This window comes from Hypomesus transpacificus, chromosome 6, assembly GCF_021917145.1.
Source record: "Hypomesus transpacificus isolate Combined female chromosome 6, fHypTra1, whole genome shotgun sequence".
NCBI classification, from domain to species: domain Eukaryota; kingdom Metazoa; phylum Chordata; class Actinopteri; order Osmeriformes; family Osmeridae; genus Hypomesus; species Hypomesus transpacificus.
Genome location: NC_061065.1, coordinates 9,921,382 through 9,946,630, shown reverse-complemented (window position 1 = coordinate 9,946,630; position 25,249 = coordinate 9,921,382). Strand labels below are relative to the sequence as shown.

General features: G+C 45.8%; 1 protein-coding gene across 1 annotated transcript; it reads left to right on the top strand.

Moving 5' to 3' along the window:
- The first annotated feature begins 17 nt into the window (after window positions 1-17).
- On the top strand, window positions 18-24,983 carry mboat2b (membrane bound O-acyltransferase domain containing 2b). The gene is given in 14 exon segments (XM_047021379.1): window positions 18-599; window positions 14,001-14,146; window positions 15,265-15,342; window positions 17,892-17,987; window positions 18,326-18,381; window positions 19,895-19,905; window positions 19,907-19,950; window positions 20,342-20,525; window positions 20,623-20,815; window positions 21,559-21,662; window positions 21,762-21,826; window positions 22,244-22,376; window positions 23,043-23,194; window positions 23,543-24,983. Coding segments are annotated over 14 exon segments (1,521 nt in total). The 5' UTR covers window positions 18-512; the 3' UTR covers window positions 23,715-24,983.
- The last annotated feature ends 266 nt before the right edge of the window (window positions 24,984-25,249 follow it).

Below are 25,249 nucleotides of genomic sequence, written 5' to 3'. Positions count from 1 at the left end.
TGCCACCTACAGCACTGGAAACCAAAGCAGTGATTACAGAGCGCCTGTATCACTCAGTTTGGGCGATTGGATTGGAGCTCATGCGCAGGGACGCTTGCGCTTGTTTTTTATGTAACACCAACTCATACAGTTTCTATTGTTCATTCTTTTTATTAAGAAGACCATGGAAGAAAGACTTAACAAATATTTTTTTTCAAGGAATAACTGATTTCCTCTTGACATTTTGTGGCAGTTGTAGGCTACCAACACGTTTTCATCTTAAATGTTGTAGGCCTTGTTTACTACCTTAAAAGCACTAACTGAAGCGGGGATGTGTCGCACTCCTTGCCCAAATGAGGGTTTATCAGGATATTTTGCGCCTAGCTAGGCGGTGCTGTAGCGCAACCGGCTGCCAGTAGTGGCCAGCAGCAAACAGCGGCTACAGCGGTGGATGTGGATAGATTCGGGGCGAATCGGGGACCCACTGTCAGAGGGGAAGGAGAGCACAGGACTCTCTCAACGCCGACAGAATCATGGCTACTGAAACAATATCCCCGGCATGTACAGGGTCCAGTTTGCTGCAACCCATTAGTGAAATCATCAATCTCCCTCTGGACCAGGTAATTATATATTGTATAACAATACACGGTTTTATTTGTAGGTTAGCATTTCGTCGCATTTTCAAAAATCGCACCAGGAAGACCAACATTGGTCTGATTCCTCACTGTTAAACAACGGAGATTGTAGGCTATGTGTATTTTTTTTTCGCCAAAGGAATAACTGAATTGATATAACATCAATTCAACCGGGTGTTCTTGTTTCTCACAAACAGCAACAACTGCTTTGTAAGAAATTTCAATGAAAGGAAATCAACGGAAGCGACTGAATGGCTCATTTGAATGAAATATTACATCAGCATGGATTTTCGCCAGCCCCAATTATGTCGCTTATTTGAACAAAATGTGCTACAGCATTTCTACAAACCTCCTTGTTAACGGTTCAGTGTGGACAACTGCTCAGTCATTCAATGCAACGTTGACTAGTCACTAGGCTATAGCATGCGCGGAACAAAATATTTTACGTAGAATATAAATCCTTTCCCTTTTTCTCAATGGTTTAGAAGAGAAACCCTAGGCTCTGTCTGAACATGCATCCACATAATGTATATTGTCCAACAAAGGGTCTGGCAGCACAAACTGGAGAAAATGTAATGTGTTTATTGTCCATCAGAGGTGAGTAACATAATCAGACCATGGAACTTTACATGAGGTGCCCATAAATCTATCTGTAGACGATGCCCTAAAGATCAAACATGGTTTGTTCTGGGTTATTTTGGAACGTTCCTATAGCCAACTGAGGGCATGCGCTTGTCCGTTTTTTTTTCTGTCACAAATGTTACGGTACTTGTAACACATAAACCCCCCAGCAATCTTGACTGAAGCGCTGTGATTAACTAGGTGAGGAACTGGGGCCCTTTCGTTAAGTAGGCTATCTCTCATCAAATCTGGCCGGCATCTTCAGGTCTTAGAGCGTTCTTCCTACATTTAAGCATGGAGGCTAATGTCTGACCAGTTTGTCTGCCTGGAAGTCTGTATTTCATAATTAACTTGTTTATTTTTGCTAGCCATCTGTAAACTCAGCAGACTTCTCCTTTTGGCTTGAATACAACATTTTCCGTTTCAAGAAGCGGATGTGATGTAATGTGTTTCTCAGTTTCACTACTAAACAGTCTACTCACAGCACAGTTGATAATTAAGTCAGACCCACTTGTCTGTTATTTAAAGATGACTGCAAATACTTAGGGAGAGGAAAGTAAATAGAGATTATACATGTCCTCCGTTTACCCTTTTCTCCCTCTCCCAACCTAGACCTTGCAGCTTTAGCTAGCATTAAATGCTCCCTTTACAACACATGCAGTATTAATGAAGAAAACATCAACACCCTGGTTGCCTGAGAGGCTCTTTCACTTTACACCTCAACATGTGGACAGGAATCGGGTGTATGTTTGTGGAAATTAAGTTGTCAGCAGGACTCTTCCAATAGTTCAAGTGATGGTCTCTGCAGTAGCCTACCCATCCAGTATCAGTTTTACATGCTTGCCTTCAAGCCCTGCAATCTCCTCTCACAATAATTACTTCCCTAGTGACAAATTGTTTCTTGGCCTTTTTGTCTTCTGTTTGGTCAGTTACCTCCCTCAGCTATGTTTGGGCCACCTCTCTAGATTTCAACTAGCGGCCATGTTTCAAGCCAACTGTATTCTGAGTGGCTTGTCTCCCATAGCACACAAGCTCAGCTGGGCATGCTGAGCTATGGCTCACTGGTTTAAGTGTAAATCACAACAAGGAGGCCTGGCTGATGGGTTCTCCCTATGGACCTGTCAAGCTTCCCTTCTCATTACTTCGTCCTCATCGACATAACTTTGTTATGTTACATAACCCAGGCATCCCTTTACGTAAGGTCTTTGTTCTTGTGTCTTCATCAAGGGTAGCAAGTTTGTCCGATGCTCTCACAGGCCTTATCAATCCCCTCAGCCCCCTCGTGGCAAGTGTGATGTCATTCAGTACATGCCTTGCTTTAGTGTGGTGTCGGTTGAACACTGTTAGTACCAGTCTTGACTTTCGAAATCCCTGTTTTCCTAAACACCCACTGGCCTAGCATTGCTATGTTCCTTGTATGACATAGCTTCATATTTCAGTGGTGAGTGACTCAATCTGTCCCATCTTTGGTTGGAGAGAGGTGGGGCGTAGTGTGATATTTGCCAGAGAAATTCCACAGCAATGTGAGAAATGTGTTGTCATGTATGGGGATCCAGTGATAAACCGTGTTTTCCTATCCCACCTCTGTAACATGCTCCATTTATAAGGGATCATCAACATGCAGGAGGGATGTTAATGTGGAAACCAACCACGACAGGAAAAATAACAAATCAAAAATGACTCTCTGAGTGAAGAATCGGTCCTGTCTGCAGCCAAGAGGTGGTCTAAGTTAGAATGAGTTCAGACTGCCTGTCTGCTTCCTTCAATTCAGCCAGGCCACACACTGTCACCTGAGCTGATTTAATGTCCGAGGGAAGCAGGGTATCTGCGGCTTAAGTTGTAACTCTTACTGTGCAAACCTGGAGCCGGGGGAAGAGGAGTCCTGTAATGTTAAAGTCGTAATACCGCTTCTGCCTGCCAGTCGTAAAAACACACAGTTTTCTGTCTGTCTGCCTGTTTGTCCGTCTGTCTGTCTGTCTGTCTGTCTGTCTGTCTGTCTGTCTGTCTGTCTGTCTGTCTGTCTGTCTGTCTGTCTGTGTGACTCTGTCTGTATGTCTGTATGTCTGTATGTCTGTATGTCTGTATGTGTGTCTGTGTGTCTGTGTGTCTGTGTCTGTCTGTCTGTCTGTCTGTCTGTCTGTCTGTCTGTCTGTCTGTCTGTCTGTCTGTCTGTCTGTCTGTCTGTCTGTCTGTTTGTCTGTCTGTCTGTTTGTCTGTGTGTCTGTCTATCTGGGTGTCTGTCTGTGTCCTCTCAGACCCCCTGCCCTCCCTGACCCCCACCGCTATCTCAGATGAGGCCTGCTGGCCTCATGGTACTGTGTGCTCTCACCACACACTGATGTGGGATCATTGTTGACTGGGAGACTCCTACACACACAGGCTGTATTGGTGCCTGTCAGTGGTCCTGCAGTAATGGAATGAGGATACTGCAGGCATATCTCTTTTTGTTTCAGCTTGCGTTTGGCACACAGAGCTGTGGTTTGAAAGCTCTGTTTCCATGGAAAGAACTACACTATTGCGCAGTCTCTTTTTCTACATCCCTACTATAGGTTTTAAGATGGTGGAATTGCTAGCTTTAGCTTTTGGCTTGCTATCCAGTACTTGTGAGACATCGACCCAACAGCTCTATAAGAAGGAATGTACACGTGAAGAATTTGGCTAGAGTCACCGGGCGCAGTGAGTGACCTTTACTTAACAACATAGTTGTAACCAACCAACCAAAGGCCCAAACACGTAGTTAATGACGCTGACAATGCATTTGTGGAAGACTGCTCTTACTTGCCCTCACATTCCAATCTCTTTCCCAATAAAACATAATTCTTTGTTGTATGCTGTATGACTTTCTCAATACCTCAGTCAGCTAATTTGTTCCTGATGTTTTGTTGAAGTTATGTGCTCATGAGACTTGTAGTTCTCTAACAGTATTGTAGACAGATGGTGTGTCCATTGGATTTGCTAGAATGGGGGGTTGGGCTTAGTTCCTCAGAGGGACATCTCCCCCAGAGAGAGCTGTGTCATGCATCCCTGGCTTAATGACTACAAAGACCATGATCCTTTTGGGGTATTATTAAAGAGTTTGAGAGGGAAGAATACTAAGTGAGAAAACAGCTAAGTTGCTGATTGATGATGAGTCTACACAATCCAGAAGAAGGACCATGACTGACATGTAGGTTCATCTGAAATGTAAACATCTTCCTTTTACATTAGAACATCCTTGTACCAGGGAATCTTGAAACTATTAGAAAAAGGAAACTAAATCATGGGGTGCTGGAGCACAGTATGCTTCTGCTATGAGAAGTCTTTTATGTGGTGGGGATAATTAATTTAACAAACCTCTTGGGGTTGAGAGTCTCTATGATGTAGAGAGTGTTTTAGAGACAGCCATTGACCTCATTACTCAGCATTTTTCACCCAGCAGTAGAGAGAAAACGAGATCTTGCAGGCAGCATCTTTCCCCGTGGCTAATGGTGATTTACAATACTCATAGTACCAGAATATAGACAGTGAATACGAACAGCAGGTGATTAAGTTGACTTTGCATTAGGTTTGGTTCAAGTCATCTCTCTTTCAGTGGTGTGTGAGGTGTATGCTGGTCTAGATTAAACTGTAGTGTTTTATCAGAAATGCTTCTGTCCTTCCGTATTTGGGCTGTTCTTTTCTGGAGGAAGGCCAGTAATAGTTTAGGAACATGATGGGTATTTCCCGTTAGTTCCTGTTTCTGAGTCATCTCAAAGTCTTGGTCTTTAGAGCCCTTTGGTAACCATGTTGCAACATTATAACATTGTATTTGAGATGATGTTGCTGTACTGTGTATTGTCAAATTAAGACTTTCCTGGCAATGCCCACTGTAATACAGTTAGAACTGTGCACTTCTAGTCTGTTGAATTTACTTTGCAATAATTGTACATTGATATAGCCTAGATAAGCGTCTGCTTGCTATATGAAAACAATTTAATGACTAACAACACACAACTAAATACAGTATCCTCTTCAATTCCATATCGATTGCTGATCTTTCATGCATTTTAGGGTCAACGTGGTGTGTATAACATTGAGTCTCACTACAGAGAATCCCTGTTGTTCTTCAGTTTGATGGTTGGATTGCTGGCAGTGGGATGATCTCTTGCATGTCTTCTCAGCGCAGCGTCCTCAGGAGGCCATGGCCATGTGACCCCACCTTCAGGGTTTATGAACAGAGAACGTCCTTCAGAAATGATTCATTCTTGTTATCGTCCAGTCTCTGTCACCTCATCCACTGGGTGGGTCCCTAATAGCACGGCTGTCTGGACAAAGTTTCCTTCTCCTGACAACCCTCTTGTCTCCTGTTCTCATTTTATTGTTTGGAATATTCATTTGAGATATGTATTGGTTAAAGAAAGTTTTACATAAACAGGTGGTTGACGTGAAGTTAGACAAATGCCTAACCAGTAGATAACCAGTATCTATCTCAAACGCTATGCCAGTTTGGAGGATGGGGTTAGGAGACTGGCACAGCGGAGGTACCGATATCTGTCAATCTTGATGACCCAACTCTAATGTCACCCTCTCATCCGAATTGCTCCTAATCAAACTGCCACAGCTTTAACATGCTATTACTCTAGGTAAGTGGGTAAATGTTTGCAGCTACAGGATGTTACTATATGATGAGTGTCTACGTGCCCAGGATGGCCCTTACCCCCCCCAGATAAATAATGGAGTGTCTAATGTATTTCACTAAGAGAGCACTTAGTGTTCATGAGCAGATTTAATCATTTGAGTGCAACTGTTGTGCTGCTGCTGGGTAATTCTGTTGGCACAAGGAGAGCAGATGTTTTTCCAGGCAAGCTGGGGATTAATGGGTTAAGAATGGCTTGCTGGATCCACCCTGGCTGGTCAACTAACATTCAGCCTGCATTAGTCTGATGTGACCTGTGCTGTCTCTGCTCCTTCAGTTGACCCTCCTGCAGACCTGGGTACAGACAAGCTCTTTCTAATGAAGGACTCTGCCTGCCCGGGGGAGCAGCAGGAGGAGGAGAAGGGGGAGGAGGAGGAGGGGGAGCGGGTCTTGGAAATGGAGTCTGTAAAAACAGGAAATGGAAAGAATGCGGTGTAATCAGTTGCCGAACTGAAACTGTGACCTTATGTGTTGGGGTGTGTAATGGCAAAGGTGTGTGAGTGTGTATGCCCACACTTGGTGTGTATTTGTGTGTCAGTGTGTGTTTTCACATCAGGGCTCCTGGATAGGGAGGTTGTTAGGGATGGAACAGAGGCAAAGACAGCTAAGCCCCTCTTTGATTTGATGTGGGCTTTTGAGGCTCACTATTTTCTCTGTTGCTCTCCCTCTGGCATAAATTGTCACAAATGTATTAAAACTGATTTGCGGTTCTCATATTTTACCTGTGAACATTTATAGTCTGTGCCATTGGTCACTATCAGAATTCAATCAGATTCACTGTACTGTGCTAACTTTACATGGTTGAATGACAAATACACCAATACTAATACTACTACTTCAAACAGGTTTTTCCTCATAAATGGATATTACTTTCATTCAGCCATTTTATTTTATTGTGAGATGACAAGGGTTTTTGTTGGAGTAAAGAGAAGTTATTATAGATCATCTGCAGTTGAAGGCCACACATGTCTATAGTTGGTGGAGAAATGGACTTGCCATCCGTTGAATAGACTACTAGTGTTAGCACGCTGCAGCCACAGTGATGAGTAAAGATTGTTAAAACATGGCTGCCGTTCAACCCTCAACCTCTGCTTTGAGAAGGCAGGCTGTCTCCTAGCAACAAGCTTCTCAAGGTTCCCTAGCAGTATGGGGGCCAGTGAGCCTTGAGCTACTTCCTCACTTGAAGAGAATCTGTGTTTTGGCCTTATTTCCTCTCATTCCATCCCTTTGCTTTCTGGTCACACTTCAGTCTATGGTCAGAGTTCTCTCCCCAGTGACCATGGAGAACTACTCAATGAAGTCCTCTGACATGCAAAGACATGGGGATGGATGTGAATGTCATAGGACAATCACATCAATGTACTAGTCACCCCCACCCACCCCCCACCATGACCATTTCCTGTTTGGAACCCCTGTAAGAGGACACCAGAGAGAGGGGGTGTGCTGAAGAGGAACTCAGGGTGGGGGGGGGGAGAGGTAGGGTGGGGGAGGAAGTGAGGCAGTAGGCTGGTGATGTATGGCTCTCCCCATTCTGTCATCTCCCAGTGCTGCCTCATCTTTTCCCCACCATCTGTATAATATTGTGTATGTTCCTTTTTGCACATTTGGTGCTGACATGTAGGAAGGCTCTTGTATGGGCATCTTTCAGAAGCCCTTTATTTTACACCCATGCTGTAGTGTATTGCAAACAATTCAAATGTATATTTCACACTCCTCGCGTTGGTACAGGTAACAGGAAGTCGAAACGGCTTAGTTTTGGTTCCCAACCATGTAGTTGTTTTCTCAGCTTGACCATTCCACACACAGAATGTCCTTGTCGCTGGCTGTAAGGTACGTGTTTAACATCCATCAATAAGATTCCAGTCCAGTACCTCTCTTTCTCTCTCCTGCCCTCTCTTTCACAGTCTCTTCAAAGACAGCTGCCCCCTTGGTCTCTCAAGCAGAAAATCTGATTAATCTGTTCTCTCTCAGCGGCTACAGGCTGGCACATTCCCCCACACATCCAGTGCGTCCTCAGATAGACTTAGGCTCAACCCAGTGTTGCATGTATTGTATATCCGAACCAGCAGAGTTCAGCTGGCACTGGAAAAAAAAAAACCCCATCTCTGGTTCCTTTCACATGACACTGCCGGCATTCGCAGGGCTGTTAGCCTAGCCTACCTAGCTCTTCCACTCGTCAGGAACAAGCAAGATCACAGTGCATGAATTAAAGAGGACTTTGAGCTTGAGTGTCTGGACGTGGTGCACGGGACAGGAGCACGAGGAGGCAGGGTGCTCCTCAGCAGTGGACAGGATGACATATTAATGAGGGGTCGATTCGTTCAGGGTAAGGGTTAGGTTTGAGTAGGCCTGTTCATCCCCTCATAACTTGCAGTTATACTCTGCCCTCTGACTGTGCATTCGAAAACGTGCAAACGGTCGAGAGTTGGCCTGGCTCCGAAGTCAGAAACACAGCGAGAAAGGCTGCTTGAATAGCCTCCTAAAATAAATGAAAAGGGAAATGTATTTCTCCTCTCCACCTCCTGCTTGTATCATCTCTCAGACCTGAGGACTGAAAAGCCTCAGAGGAGTCTTGATTGATGTCCTGGTACACACATCCAACCACAGAACGAGAAAAGAGAGAGAATTCAACAAAGACGGGAGAGCAATCAGGCTAGTCAAACAATGCCGCTGTCAACTGTCCTCCCAGCAGCATAGCCAAGGCCCAGTATTTAGAGCTGCAAACCTCCAAAGGCTTCTAGGGATCGACCAGGCTGTCAGGCAGCCAGGATGGGCAGGACAGGACAGGCTAAGACAGGACAGGCCATGACAGGCCAGGACAGGCCAGGACAGGCCAGGACAGGACAGCCCCACAGCTCTGCAGAGACCAGGCCAAGGCCTTCCCTAAGGAGTCAGAGCCTCCACGACCCACTTGGTATTCAGGCTGAGCTGTGTTCAGTGGTCAGGGAACAACAATTGATCACTTTGATTAGAATTTTGAAAGCTGAAGCATTTAATTGCAAAAACAAATGAATGGGGCATAAAACATCCATGCCCTTGCTGGCGTTGTCTGCAGTTCAATGGCTGTTTGGCATCTGGATAAATATATGGTATTAGAAAGTCTGTATGCCTTTTATATAACTTTTTATTTGTGCTGCCTCCTGATTTGCTTATGCAATAGACTGTGAATTATCAGCTGCAAGGTCATTCTGTCTTCACACCCTACATTAATCTTCCAGTTTAAGCCAAATGACCACTGTTTAACCTCGAGTGGGAGGGGAACAGCATCGCCAACATCAAACACGCAGAGGAAATGATGGCAGAGTTCAACTGACATGGCCGTGATGTGAATTGGCTGGTCTTTAATGCTCATTTCAAATAAATGAGATCCTTTTTTCATAGTTCTTTTCTAGAAGGTGTGTGTGTGAAGCCAGTGTTTGTGAGGTAGTGTTGTAGAACAGGGCTTCATCTAATATGGTCTGAGAAATGCTCTTAAGCCGCAAAGCGTCGTGACACTTTGATAATGAATGTGAAATGTATGGTTGAGTGTAGGATTAGTGGTGTTGTTGTTTATTTGTGTGAACAAACTGTGTGGTCAAAGGCTTGGCTTGTTATGCATCCTTGTAGCTTTTAAGAACCTAGCCGGTTATGTCTACAACTGCTACCCCCACACAGCAGGTCTAACAAAGGACAGGAGACTTGTGTTTACTGAATCGCAGGTGTTCCCACAGTAAAGTGCACAGCATGCTATTGTCTCTGCTCAGCCCCTTCATCACACGGTAGCTTTTAGCTTGGTCATGTTGTATGCCTGTGCTGTCCTAAACACAAGCTGTCCAAACAGAATCTAGAAGATAAGGCTTCAAACGCTCTCTCCCTGCTGTCGGAGGGCCTAGCAGGGCTTCAGAAAATGGACGCCATTTGGATCCTCCTTGCCAGCTATGCAAGAGGATGACGTATAAAGGGGAATGTTGTTTATGGCTCCTTATTCACTCTCGATGTCTGGCTAAACACTGCCTTCACTTCGCGCTTTACTGTAACAAGTTCAAGATGGCCACCAAGGAAAGGAAACAAAGTTTATTGTTTATTGATAAAACGGTTAAGAATGGAAGAGAAGAAATCCACAAACAGGAACATCAACATAATGTGTGTACGTGTGCGTCTCTGTCCTCCGTCATCAGTTCCACCTGCCCTGTGTGTGTCTAGTGTGGTAGGCTGTCCGTCCTACAGCCTGGGCTTGTTACTGCAGACTTGGTGTGCTGCTCCATCTAAGTGCACAGCTTGCCAGCAGATGGCTGCTTACATAAAAAACGCCTGGAGAATCAACGGGTCGATTGAATATGGTGACTTCTTACCCGGACAATCACCTGGCCCTGTTTGTAGGTCTCTTGTGACACACCTCTTCCCTTCCCAAAATGGCGGCGTAAAGACAAAAAGGTGTACATCGGAGACCGCCTTAAAAACATCCTGTCAGCATATTGACGGACAGTTCTCCCAGTTCCACGTCAACGTGTTGTGTTTCATTCAAATTCATTCGTGCTAGCTGGCTAGCGACTAGCATGCTCCTCAGAGTAGTGCGCTCTGGTCTGAGGTCCTAACTGCAGGCCAGTCTGGGCATGTGTTGGGAAGAATGTTGTCTGTGGTACTGAGATGTAGGGAGTTGTGCATGTGTGAGTGGTTATGTAACGCTTCCCTGAGCCTAGTGTTAAACAGAGTGCTTTCACGGAGGCTGTGTCTCGGTGGGGGGCTTGGGTTACACACTGTCCAGACAGCAGAGGGCCCACACATGGTCTGGTGTGTCACCTGTCCCTCTGGGATGCCTCGTCTGGGGTGTCGCCTACTTGGCACCTTTTCAGAAAAACAGCTCGAAAGAAACAGGCTTGCATTGTGACTGGGTTCAGTCATGCCTGTGATCGTACTGAGAACTGTTTGGACATAATGAGGTATTCAGTTACTTTTGTAAATGTCCGTATGGATTAGGCACTAACTCCAGACAGCTGGACAGGAAGGTGTTTCTGTCTTGACTGCGTAGTGCCAGAAGAACATCTGGTGCACCTTTCCTGGCCGGGTGTGTGGAAGAGGGATCAGTGTGAGGACTAGGTGGATCTAGATCACGGTTGGAGTCGGAGAAGTGAGACGGAAATGGAGAGTCTGATAGTCAGTGGTTCTCCATGTTGTGATGAAGCATGGTGACATATAGTGTGTTGAGTAGTGGTGTCGCGATACCGCTATTGAAGATAACCAATATACAATATATATATTTTTTTTGTTAATATGTACTCTGTAATGTAATGTGTGCTTTACATCTTCTAGACATTACACACAAGCTTCAGTATACCGACTGCCAGAACTCTGAATGTGACCTTAACATGGAGCTAGTTTTACACAATTGTTGGCACATTGCATGTTAGACAACGCTTTGTCAACATACAGACATATCTAGCGTAAAGCTCTGTAAAGCAGCTATGTAATTAAGAAAATACCAATTCACATCAAATGTCATAACGAGTAAATGATCACATGAAGACTTTAACGTAAATGAAGTAATTTGAGTAAGTAAGCTGAGCGAGGGGGCTTGTCAGACATGCTCTGAAATGGATTATGCATAGATGCTGTGTCTCTCTCCCTGTTGTCCAGTCTCTCTCTCTGTCTCTCTCTCTGTCTCTCTTTCTCTGAGGAGGCTGAGTTTAACGTCACTCTCTGGCCCTCTCCTCTGGAGTAATCTGTCTAATGGAGGGTGGCCTGTAAAAGTGCCACTCTCTCAGTCTCTGTCTTAGTTATAAATAGTTGTTTGTGTTTTTATTTTAGCTCCAAACCTTGTCTGTTGCTTGGCACTGGGTGTGTATTTACGTAGAACCAAACTAGTTTACTGTAGGCCTATTCAAAAATAGAAAGTTAATAGCAACTTGTTGTAGCGTATTTGTGCTGGAAATGTAGATTTTTTTATATGCCATGGGTAGTTAGTTTGTCTTTTTGGCCGTGATTTATGTATTTTTAGAATAATATTCACATAAGGTCTGTTTAGAGACACTGTGCAAATAAATTATTAATACTGCATGTTTTGGACAGTAGTACGTAAAGGATTTAGAACAATAGATTTCAAGCCACGTCTCCCTCTTACATCTCAGTGGAGGTGAGGGGGATTTGTGAAGGCATTCTGTGAAAGCACAGTGAGTGTACTTGAGTGATGGTTTTGTGGTATTTCCATGGCCCAGATCCTCTCACGTCAGCCCCGTGCCATGGCCCAGATCCTCTCACGTCAGCCCCGTGCCATGGCCCAGATCCTCTCACGTCAGACTGGTGAGGCGTATCTCCCCATCCGCCTGAACGGCACCTCCACACCCTCCGATCACACAGTTACTGTGGTAACAAACAACTGAGGTGGAGAGGACTGTGGGTGAGGCAGCGAGGACTGTAAAGACAGAGAGAGGCAGCAACAGACTCGGAGGCTGGAACAGAACTAGAATAATGCCCTGATTTGTGAAGCCAAGCATGAGCCTTGCTCAAAAGTTTATTGGTTGACTAAACCCCATTTACGAGGTATGATTTTTTTTTCTTTAAATGATTTTTGTGTTGCGTGATGTTGATGGAATATATAGTGTGTGACGATGATTTCAACCCGAGGACCTGTCCATCTGCTGCTGGGCTTTCCAGACTAGTAGCCTAGCTCTGATTTGGGCTCTGCGTCTCTGGTGTTAGGAATTAAATAACAGCTGGCCAACTGTACGTCTTCAGGAGTAATGACTTGTGGGAGATACCAGGGCTAGTCCACATTCAGCTGGGATACCAGGGCTAGTCCACATTCAGCTGGGATACCAGGGCTAGTCCACATTCAGCTGGGATACCAGGGCCAGTCCACATTCAGCTGGGATACCAGGGCCAGTCCACATTCAGCTGGGATACCAGGGCCAGTCCACATTCAGCTGGGATACCAGGGCCAGTCCATATTCAGCTGGGATACCAGGGCCAGTCCACATTCAGCTGGGATACCAGGGCCAGTCCACATTCAGCTGGGATACCAGGGCCAGTCCACATTCAGCGAGGCAGTTGACCCATCCACCTGGCAACAGACTGCCAACAGTCTCCAATAATGCCTTCCTAGCTTAAGCCATTTAGGAGAAGTGCAGTTTGACAGATGCATTTGGTGTCCTTTCAGAACCTTCAGCTCCTTTGTGTGGCATTCCCCAGGGCTTGGTGGGTGGACAAGCTGCCCATGAGGGATACTGGAAGTCGGGGGGGGGGGGGGGGGGCATGATGAGCCTGGACAGGAGGTGGGGCTTCTGACCTCATGTTGGACCTCTTCCCAGAACGATTGATCTTTGACCAGAGAGAGAGAGAAGGGGGGGTTTGGGTTAGGGTTAGGGTTGGTTAGGGCCCCAACAGTGTGTATTTGTCATCATTGTTCAAAACAAGTCATACACGCAGACTGTACAAGTCTGTATGTTTGCCTGTACGTGTTTGTGTTCGAAAGTATGTCTGTTCCTGTGCTGTGGATCTGTGTTGTGTGTGTGTGTGTGTGTCTAAAAGAGGCCCCTCAGCCTGGTCTCAAGATGTGCGTTACTGTGGCCTTCAGGGCCCCTGATTAGCCCCAGTGTTTTGGCATACGCTGGAGGCCTGCTGGTCTATCTGGGTCACGGGGTATTCTGGGTATTAGAGCGCTGTCTGGTCCCTGGCGTTGAATCCCATCTCGTCCTGCTTCCTGTCCTTTAGCTCCCCTCATTGCTCCTCACAAGGAGTGCATGGAGATATAGTGCTGTATGACTGACAGCAACATGTCTGGCTCTCTCTTTCTGTCTCAATATCTATACTTTGTATGGGAGCTGCTGAGCAGCTGGTTGTTTCTCAGTCATCGTATCCTCTTCCCTTTTACATCATGTGATCTCGCCCGTGACATCAAAGAAAATCCTGAACGCTCAGCTCGAGCGTTCATGATGCAGAGGAGACTGTCCCACTAGGCTCAAATGGGGATGTCTGGAATTTCAGTTTCCTTCCAACTGTGTTGAATAACAGCATTTTGTTTTCGTTCTTTCCTGTTGCTCTTCATCCTCTTTTTCGCTCTCCCTTCTGTGCCTTTTCCCTCCCCCTCTCTTCCTCCCCCTCTCATCCCCCTTTTCTCCCTCATTCTCTCGTCCCAGGTGAACTTTGTGGTGTGCCAGCTCTTTGCCCTGCTCACAGCCTTCTGGTTCCGCCTCTATCTCCACCCCAGCAAGACCAGCCCGTTCGTCCGGCATGTGGTGGCCACGTTACTTGGCTTCTACTTTGCCCTGTTCTGCTTCGGCTGGTGAGTCTCGTCCCAGCGCCACAGCGGAGCTCAGGGCCCAACGGGTCGATCAGCAGGAAACTGATCCCACCGTGGCGTTTCTCTGACTGTGTCATTTTCTGTCCCGACGGTTGTTTCAGAGCATTAGAGATTCGTAGTGTGAAACCTTAGACCTGGATGTTGTTACAACAGCTACGACCACACAGCCGCTTTGCTTTGCTTTGTTTTAGTTTTCTGTGTGTGTGTGTGTGTGTGTGTGTGTGAGAGTGTGTGCTTTGATACTATCTTTGGCCTGGTGACAAAGGACATTCAGTAGTTGTGTCTTTGGGAGTCCCTGCTGCTGTGTTGAGCGGGCCTGTTGATGGAGGCAGGCAGCCTGAGGACACGTACTCTTCTGTTTAGACGGCCTCCCTTGGGTCAACATACTCCACCTCATATGTCCCCCTCTGAAAGAGGCTTGGAAGGACAAACGCACGTACACACACACACACACACACATGTGCAGGCAAGCCCCCTGGAACGTTTTTGACATTATTTTGGAATACATTTAATAATAGGAAAATGCAAAGTGATCCCCCCAACTAGATTCAGTGGTATCAAGGGAGCACATGCCAATATTTGTGATATTTGTAAGCTGATAGATGTATTGTATCATGGGGCTGGTATAGCAGTCTGTCTTCTCCCAGGGCTAAATCAATGTTTATCAGCACTAAAAAGATTTAGCTCATTAACAGATTTGCTTAAAAAGACAAACAGTTCGATGGCTTGAGCCCGTTCCAATGACAGAGACCACAGCCGTTAGCTGCCTCTGTAAGACCCAATGAAACCCCAGCAGACACATCAACAGACTGGTTGGTTGTTGTCTGCCAAGGTATGGTGTAGTGTTTGGGTGTTATCAATCAAGATGTGTTTGGGTTCCATTTTTATGAAAGCCAAACTGTTCACACAAGCCACAAACACACACACATGTACTGTAAAGACCAGGAACATTAACGGTGAGGAAATGAACACAGAAGAGATCTGTGAGTCAGTACAGAGAGGGAGACCTCTGTCCATCTCTGCTCAAGGTTGATCGTTGAAGGTCAAATGCAGATTTCTGGTACTAATTAAACCCACCTGCCGTCTCTCCTGTCTTGCAGGTATGCCCTGCATTTCCTGGTCCAGAGTGGACTAACTTACGGTATTATGATCCTGACTGGAGTGGAACATATGCACAAGTAAGTGTGTGTGTGTGTGGGGTGGGGTGCATAGGTGATCATGGATGAGGGAGTATGAGGAGGTGGATGCAGGTTTGCCTGCTCTGAGTGATGTGGAGACCTGCTGCTGATGCTGTCATGCTGGACCACCTCCAGCCACTGCTGCCCGACCAATACTGTTAAAACTCCCCAGAGGGAAGCTATAACTCAGCGCAGGCATAAAGAGCAGCCCAATCGCCCTCAGGCCTCAGGCCCCCAGCCTCTGGCCTGCCTCCATGAGCTCCCTCAAGGCTGCTGGAAGAGAGTCAAGGGGGAAGAGGAGAAGGAGGGGGGGAGAGAGGTAGAGGTATGGGGAGAGCTGGGAAACCATCACTTCCATGTTTCCTTTCTTATACCGGCAATCACAGAACTCCATTTCCCCTCCACCTCCTCTCAGAAATCACTCCTGGAGACCCCCAGGCGGCAGCATGCTTTATTTCTCATATTTATATCCCCTCCGTAAGCTGCGAGGTCATCCGAACAAATTGCCTCTCTTTCCTCCGGAATGTAATAAAGTAATTGGACCACTAAAAGTGTGATTAATCATGAGTTTTTCTTTGCGTGGAAGGCTGCAGGAGCGTGGGCCGACTGGGCCCTACTTGGTCATTATCTGTGCGGAGTGGCGCCATGCTAACTGCGGGCAGCTTACAGCAAGACCTGGAATACATAACAGAGACATTCCTGACTGTGCTGGCTCAGAGCTAAATGAAGTGATAAGCTCCGTTTTGGTCTATCCCAACAAACAGGCATTTAGCCTGGGCGGTACGCCGGCGAGCGCAGCCTTGGGAGCTGGACCCGGTGATAATGAGGATGGGGCGAGGAGGGAGGGCTGCATCCTGTTGCCTGCTGGCAGCCATCTTTGTCCTGCCTCATGATCATTATCTCCATTGTAATGAAATCTTCCAATTATTGCTTTCCTTTTTTTTTGGGGGGGGGGGGGGGGGGGGGGGGTCGCATGTGTCTCCTGTGTCTCATTTGTCTCTCTGGGTCAACCTCCAGGCTGCATTTGGGCTTGATAGCCTCCAGCTCCAGCCCCAGATGGGTCCCTCGTCATCTAAGCCCAGATGGTGTCACCTCTGCGGGGGTTAGCAAACTACTTGAGGCTGAGGCTCCACCTGGAGGCCAAGCAGTGACTCATTTAACTCTTAATGTATTTCATTTGCTTAATTGATGTTACCGTTTCCTTTGTGTCCCCCCACCACCCCTTCAATAGGCTATTTTCTCTGCCCTCAGTTACCCTCTGACACAATATTGAACTTAAAACAAAAGCATGCACAGTCACAGGGACCAGCTGTGTGACGATACGATTCTCTTTTGCTCTGGTTCTTTCCAGGGATCATAGCCTCAGCCTCCAGGAGAGCAGACGTGTGTGTGTGTGTGGGACATGTCTTTGTGGTTAGGGTTTTTTGTTGCATGGGCAGTGAGGTTCACACACACAGGTCTGTCAGGTGAATAGCCTTCTGAGGCTGGGTGGGCACTCCTCGGTATCTTCCGACCCTCCGCATGGAACTGGAAGTGTGCAATGAGCGTGGCCACATGCGTTCATCAGCAGTGTGCTCCAACACGACAGGCCTTCTCTGACCAGTCACGCGCTGTGCTGAGTTATACAGTTGCACGAATTAGGATTGTCTTCTTTGTAGGCCACAGAATGCAGCTCTCCCTCCACTTTGTGACGCAATGGTGTGGCTACTGTGAGGTCACATTCCTGTTAAAGAAAGACGGAGAGAGAAAGATATATATATATATATATATATATATATATACCAGGGCCGTGCCAAATGCTAAGCTAGCGACCGAGCAGCCCCCGCACTGCTCCATAATGTGCAGGTGTGTGCTGGCAGAGGCTCCAGCTGATCTGCATCCGTCTGTGATGGAACCTCTCAATAGCCCTGTCTCCATGGAGACCTCGCTCTGTCTCTCTATTTGTTTTTCTTTCGTCAAGAGAAATATGGCGTTAAAGTCTCACTGACTTGATGATGTGTTGTTGAACTCGACACTAATATCTGGACCAGAGAGAGTCTTGCTTTTTGGATTAACTCAGTTGACCAAGTCCGGGGAAACCTAAAATAAAGAGTTATCAAGAGGATTGTCTCTGTGTGTGTGTATTTCATATCTCATATGTATAATGTGTGTGATACATAAGGTGTGTGTGACATAGTTTTTTGCTGTTGTTGTTGTTTTCACCCCTCACGTTAATGACCATGATGGGTAAGCAGTAGTGCTCCGTAAATAACTCCTGCTCAGATGGTCATGGAGACGATCCCTGCTCCCTCCCTCCCTCTGTGGATCCAGGCACGAGCATTGTTGCATAGTGGTCACACCAAAGCTCTTTCATTCATACTAAACTACGACACAGTAAAGCCATCACCCTGGTGTTGTGGTCGTGAGCACTGTACCATGACCTGTATTTGTTTCTACTGTGGCATTTTGACATTCACTGAAGGTGTGAATGAAGATGCTGCAGTGGCACTGATAGAGCGAGTAACTGATGCATAGAGAGAGTAATGATGTGCCTCTCTCTCCCACTCTAGATACTGCCTTGTGGTGGCTCTGGGGTATCTGAGTTTCTGCCAGATCACGCGTGTGTATGTGTTTGACTATGGCATGTACTCAGCTGACTTCACAGGGTAAGACTGCCTCTCTCTCTTCCTCCTCTCTCCTTCACTCATCTTTCTCGTGTGTCTTCTTCCTTAACATTCCTCTCTCTCTTTCTGTCGTTTGCTCACTCGCACATCCCTCCCTTTCTGTCTCATCGCTCTCCCATATCTCTCACTCTTTGTCCACTTTCTGACTTTTCCATTTCTAGTTTTGTTGGTCTCTCTTCCTTTCTCCCTCTCTTTTTGAGCGATTGAACGTTTAGTGTTTCGGACTGATTTTTTGTTGTTGCTATTACCTGATGAAATAGACGCTTATTTCCTCCTCACATTCCTCTTTCTTTTTCATTCTATTCCTCTTTCTCTTCTAGGCCTATGATGGTCATAACACAGAAAATCACCAGTCTGGCATTTGAGATCCACGATGGTAAGTATTGTGTTGTTATTTGTTGTGGAATAATACAGGTTCTGAGTCGAGAGTAGAGCCAGGAGCACAGTCAGAAGTAGAAGTACAATCTGGAAACACAATTTCAGAGGAGAGATTGTCATTTAATCATTTTATTCTCACAAATCTGAAAATATGGAAAACAAGTGAAAAGCTAATTATTTAGTAGAATCTTATTTTAATTAGACCTAAAGGAATGGAAAAAGGTTACCTTGTAGTCTTCATTCTCTCAGAATGGGGAGCACAGGTATGTATAGTGAGTTGACTGGCAAAAGGCCACTGAAACTAATTAAAGAAATGGAAGATTGATGATAAGAGGAATGAAATAAGAGTGGCCGACTGGCTCTGGAGAGTGAGGGATGACCCCTGTCATACGTGGCTCCTGGCTGCAGGTCTTCATCTCTCTTTGTCCCCTGTGCCTCCTGTCTCTCTCTCTCTCTTTCACTCTCGCCCTCTCTCTCTTTCTCTCTTACACTTTCTCTCCTATCTTCTTAAACTGGTACATTAGCCCAGAACTCGGTACTCAACTCCCTAATGCACATCCTGATAGTTGACAGTCTGTACTATAACTAGCAAACAGACAACTATGCTCTCTTTTTATCTCCATATGTGAGTGTGCAACTTGGGTAGTGTATGTCTTTGTGGCTGCCCTACGGTTCCAGACTCAGCAAGGGAACACTCAGAAGAATACACACCCCTTGAATTAATTAAGATTGTTAACAAAGAATGTCTACTTTTCCATTGGTTTATATTTATGTAAAGGCCTACAGTGCTATATCATGCAACTTCCATTGTTTACAATGGCTTTGTAGGGTAGTGAATGTCTGTGAGATGGACGGTGTCCTGTTGTACAAGTTACTCAGTCGTTTGAGTCAGTTGGAGGCAAGAGAGTGTTGCTGCTGGCTGTCTCCCCACCAAGCATTAACTGTAATGTGAGCTGATTAGCCGGCTAATCTTGTTATCAGCATAATGGCTGCAATAAACAACACAGAATTATTCGGGCCGCTTCCTCAGTCCACTCCTCTGCAGCGAGAGTGCACAAGACGGACCGTCACGACGGGAGTAAGTGTTTGTGAGACAACGGGCAGAACTTTCCGGAAGTCAATTTGCAGCATCTTAATGAGCCCATAAATCAGTGTGGCCCTGCAGAGTGCCCTTGTCTAATGGAAGTGCCACTGGGAGGACTCTCACACTAAAGCTGTGGACTGGAAGTGGTCTCCTCAACTGAGCTTGATGTAATAAAATGATGTTTTCTTTGAAAGCCCTGGAGAATTGTACATTGTTTCTTTAATGGCTATAGGGGGTACTGTATTGTTTAATTTGTACCTTATGACAAAACAATTACAAAATGTCATTAAATACCATATGGCAAACAGAAATTTGATAAACATGCACAGCAAAGCACCTCAGTGCCTTTGGATGAAGTTCAAACATTGAACTTTTTGTTCCTTGTGAGGAAAACCTGTTTACACTGTTCTCTTACCTTCTCCACAAGGCATGGCTCGGTAAAGAAGAACAGCTGACTCCGGGCCAGAAGTTTTTGGCTATAAGGTATGTTTTAAAGGCATATTGTCAATTTCAAATTTAGTTTAGTTTCGTTTCCAAAACTAACTTTTTGACATTACATACAGACTTAAACGTAGCCATTTTCAATGTGTTTATACAGTCTCCTCTCTCTCTCTCTCTCTCTCTCTCTCTCTCTCTCTCTCTCTCTCTCTCTCTCTCTCTCTCTCTCTCTCTCTCCTCTCTCTCTCTCTCTCTCTCTCTCTCTCTCTCTCTCTCTCTCTCCTCTCTCTCTCTCTCTCTCTCTCTCTCTCTCTCTCTCTCTCTCTCTCTCTCTCTCTCTCTCTCCTCTCTCTCCTCTCTCTCTGTGCCACAGTTGGTAGTACTATGGCTGTGGTGTCATGGTGCTGAGTCCTGTTTTTGCAACTCTATCCCTCAGGCGGATGCCCAGTTTGTTGGAGTACTTCAGCTACAACTGTAACTTCATGGGCATCCTGGCAGGCCCCACCTGCTCCTACAATGACTACATCGCCTTCATCGAGGGCACTCCCTGTCGCCATAGGGACAAGGAGACTAATGGGAAGGCCAATGGGACGCACAAACAGAGTGACCCATCTCCCAACGTAAGGGACGCCCCCATGTGGCACCGCCGCCGCTCACGGTTATTCATGCCAGCCCTTAAACAGCCTTTAATAGAGGTGATGCTTTTTGTCTCCCCAGACGGAAGTTGTCCGCAAGCTGGCCACCTGCCTTCTCTCCCTCATGGTGTTCCTCTCTGTCTGTAAAGTGTTCCCCGTGGAACGAAACATTGACGACGACTTCATCGCCAACACACCCTTCTACGCTCAAGTGGTCTATCTGTACCTGTCCATGCTGACCACCAGGCCCAAGTACTACTTTGTATGGACACTGGGTGGGTGCTCACTCTCTCTATTTCTCTCTCTCTTCTACAGACGGTTAACCCTCAGAAAGCCATGCTGAAGCAATGTTAGCATAATCTCTGTGTTGAATTACCATCGATTGACCGTGAAAAACACTCTTTTTCAGGCGTAGCGTGAAAGAAGCGTTTTTGTTTTGCGAGGATTCCCATAAGATATTTATTTTGACCTCGAGCAACGTGTGTTGCTTCATTGAGCCAGTGCTGGTATCGAACGGAGGAAACAAGCTAGGCTCTTCAAAGAGAAAACCGTATTTAGTTTGGCTGGCCCTATACCCAGAGTACCCAGTATACAATAGACCACAGAACCCATGAATTAATCAATGTATACCTGCAGCTTTGTGTGCGTCCGTGTTTGTGTGGTGATAAGGAAAGGCTGGAGGTGCGACTCAGCTTGTCCCAAACACAGTGTAGTCGGCCTCATTGTCCTTTAGCAACACCACCTTCTGCAGGTTCCCAGAGGAAGAATTGCAAAGGGCCGGTTGCTATGGGAGTGATTAACGTGCTCCCACTCCTAGTGTCCTTGACTAATACAACGACTCCATAGTCAGCGTAATCACCTTTTAATGATTATGCTATTAATGTCACCATCATTCATTCAATTCATTAGTGCTGTTGAGAGCAGTGTCGTCGTTGGTAACGGATTGATTTGAGAGGAAGTGAGATGACGCCGCTACACAGGCCTGCCAGTGGTTCACCCGTGTTCTGCTTTCTCACAGCGGACGCCATCAACAATGCAGCAGGGTTCGGCTTCAACGGCTACAACAGAGATGGCTCTCCTCGCTGGGACCTCATCTCCAACCTCAGGATCACCGACATAGAGGTTCTATTCTCTCATCGTTTGGATGGATTTCCCCTCTCAATTCTGCCTTGATCAATGACAGGCACAATATTGAGGTTGTTTGTTGTCTTTATATTTCAGTTTGCCACCAGCTTCAAGGTGTTTCTTGACAATTGGAATATACAGACAGCTCACTGGCTTAAAAGGTGAGCAGGCGAAGAAAGCTTTATGGTCACAATTTTTGTTTATATTTGAATCACCTGCCATTTACTTTATCAACACTAGCATACAGACCGCTCTCAGTCGCTATTGAAATCCATTTTTAATTACATTTTAGACGCCATTGTTATTTAATGCACGGCCTGTCCTATATACTTGTGGACACGCCCCAACTAAGGAACCAGTGGGAGATGTGTCCTGCCACTTTGTGAAAGTGGTGCCATCTAGTGGTCTTATCTGGACCACCAGTCAATGGTCACCTCAACCTCACAGCACTGAAATACATTATGAAACATACTGTTGTCAGGGTGTTGGTATTTCTCAGAGAAGTTCCTGCCATTGATTGGATGTACTGGAAGAGTTTTAACTGGACCGTTGTGGGTGACTGTGTTTTCTCTCGTCAGGGTTTGCTATGAGCGCTGCCCGTACAATCCCACGGCGGCCACCTTCATCCTGTCAGCCATGTGGCACGGGGCCTACCCAGGATACTACCTCACCTTCCTCACTGGAATTGTGGTCACACTGGCCGCACGTGCGGTGAGCCGAGCCTCGTTAACGCACACACGCAAGCACACGCATGCATGAGCTTCATCTCCATTGGACAAGTATTTGTCTCTGACCTTGCCTGTGAAATGTCCTGTGGATGCATTAAAAATGGGAACAGTTTAAACATGATGCACTGCACCACTCAGCTAAATGACTTCCTTTTAAGTAAGTGACTGGGATAATCTATAGTTAGTGTTATAGCAAGAGAATCCTCTCCCATCCGTTCCCATTAGAAACGAGACAAAGCATCTGTGGTTCATGTGTCTTTGGGGATGTTATTTTGCCTCTGTCCGTTTCAGGGAATCCATCATAGTTAAGATTCTCCGTCTCAGACACTGGGAGTGAGCCCAGGCTGAATGAAGCCTGTTTATTAGTGGCTCGTAGTCAAGCCAGATAACAAGCCAGACAGATGGATGGATCCTGGGCCTGGCGGGGCCTAATGGACCATCACCTCAGTTACTCTTTAGCTTACTGTGGGACATGGCAGCACTATGGATGAGCAACTTGACTTGGGAAAGGGAAAAGGGAAAAGGGAAGGGGAGGCAGGAAGGACTGTGATCTCAAAGAGAGTTCCGAGAGTTTAAGGCAGCGGCGACTCCTGTGGTGGTTCTGTTATTGACCTGTTTCCAATTTCCGATTTGTCTGTTTGGTTTGTAGGTGAGACACAACGTGAGGCCATACTTCCTGGGGTCGCCATCACACAAGCTGGTGTATGATGTCATCACGTGGGCAGCTACACAGATAGCCATATGCTACACAGTGGTGCCTTTTGTGCTGCTCTCTGTGGGGACATCCATTAAGTTCTACAAGTGAGTGATGACACGGAGACCACATTTGCACACTTGTCTCTCAGTTGTTTACTGTTTGTGTTATAGTTACTGTTCAAGATGGATCCTGTTGTGAGTTAAATAAGACTTTGAAACAAAATCTCTTGATTTACAAGATATAAAATTAGTCCCTGGTATTTAAATGTTTGGATTTTTTGTTTAAGTACAGTTAAAAAGAAAAATAATTACTTAAATAAATACATTGTAAAAAAACACTTAACAAATATGTACTTATCCCACCTGTATAAAAGAGCAAAGCAAGAACAATGCCAACAATTTGCTATGTGGTCCAAGACTCTGAATGTCCCCCCCTCTCCCTTCCTTCCCCAGGTCCTGGTACTTCAGCATGCACATCGGGTGTGTGCTGCTGGCCGTGGCCCTTCCAGTCAAGCCCAGGCACCTCCGTCTGAAAGAGCAGCAGAAGAGCCTGCATCAGGTCCCCGTCCTCAGTCACATGGGTCCCACAGACAGCAACCACATCCAGAAGACCAAGACCACATGAGCTAGACCGGCCTGCGCACCACAAAGACTGGCGCAGGGCAGGGAGGCCAACACTGTATTACATCCACTTATAAAGAACGAGAGAGAGGGAGAGAGAGATGGGGCAAAGGAGAAGAACCAAATGATGGCAAAGGAACTGTCCTTTGTCAGTGTTTTAGCAGTGGGACTCTCATTCAGTCTAATGGCACTGACACTGAGCAGCATGGACCGTGGAAGTAGGCTGAGTACACGACCCTACTGTGTCATGGCCTGCCCAGCTAGGATGTGTCAGATTGGAATGCCAGTATTGTACTGTATATGGAAGTATGCAAATTGCCTTATACCCTTTTTTCTCCCAGTTTTTCAGCTTCTGTGTATCCTCATGTCACAGGGAAACTGTTCCAAGCTGTTTTCTCACTGCAGCTGAGTGAGCTTCACTTTAGGATCAGGAGAGAGAAGACGAGAGTATTAAGCTTGTATATGTATAAGTATTATTGTGTTTTTAGTCTTTCTCTTCAACCAGGCACACGTGGTTGGATGAATGGATGAATGGATGGATGGAAAAGCAAAGAACAAGATGCCAGTGTCCTCAAATAAGGTTTTCTTTTAGCTCTTATCAAGTAGGACTGTCATTTTCCACAGGGACTTATTACAGACTGTTTTTTTCTCTCTATGTGTGATGTAATAGAATCACTTCAATGCCACATATGTATTCTTTGATTGCCATTGTGTTGTTATCATATAATGGGTTTGACACAATCACATTCTAAAAAAATAATGATCAAAAAAGATTTATGAAAGTTCGAAAGTAAAGTGCCAATGACAATTTAACTCAGCACCTGAACTCATTTTGCAGGCATTTTCTGTCTGCTTTACAAGACTAACTCCTACTCTTTTTGAAAAGTGTGTGAGCTGTCATGGGAAGTGTTATTGTAGGCCTATTCCCGTACGTAGAGGTCAATTTGTCATTTCATGTTCTTGTTATTTATGTAATTCCAATGGACTTGTAGTTTGGTGGTCGACAAGTGTGGAAAAGGTTGGTCTATTATCTGGTTGAGCAACAAAGAGGCACGATATCATACGAACAGCTTCTTCATGGTCCGATGAAATTTTAATTTAGGCGCTGAAAGTATTCACATTCCATGTGTCAGCAGTCCTCAAGAAAAGATAAGGAACGATCATCGACCTCTGCCAATCCTGTTACTTGTTCATGTGAATGATGTGGATGGTTTGTTTTTGTATATTATGTGATTAAAAGATGTGATTAAAAGATGGATCTTTTGCAACTTTACATAGTAAGTGTGTTTCCATACAGCTCTTCTACTGTGAGGGAGAATATAGGTGTAGGCTATGCCATAGGCCCCTTTGTGTTGCTGTGTAGATTACTTGACATCTGGGATAGTCCAAGCTCATATACCGTCATATACAGTTTACCCAGGTATGTGTCCTGAGGCAAAAACGATTATTCAGATGAATGATAGGCTTACCGTGTGTACCGTCCAATCCTATTGTAGAAAAACAACTCGGCACCTGCCCTCTACTCTCCTCATAAACGGT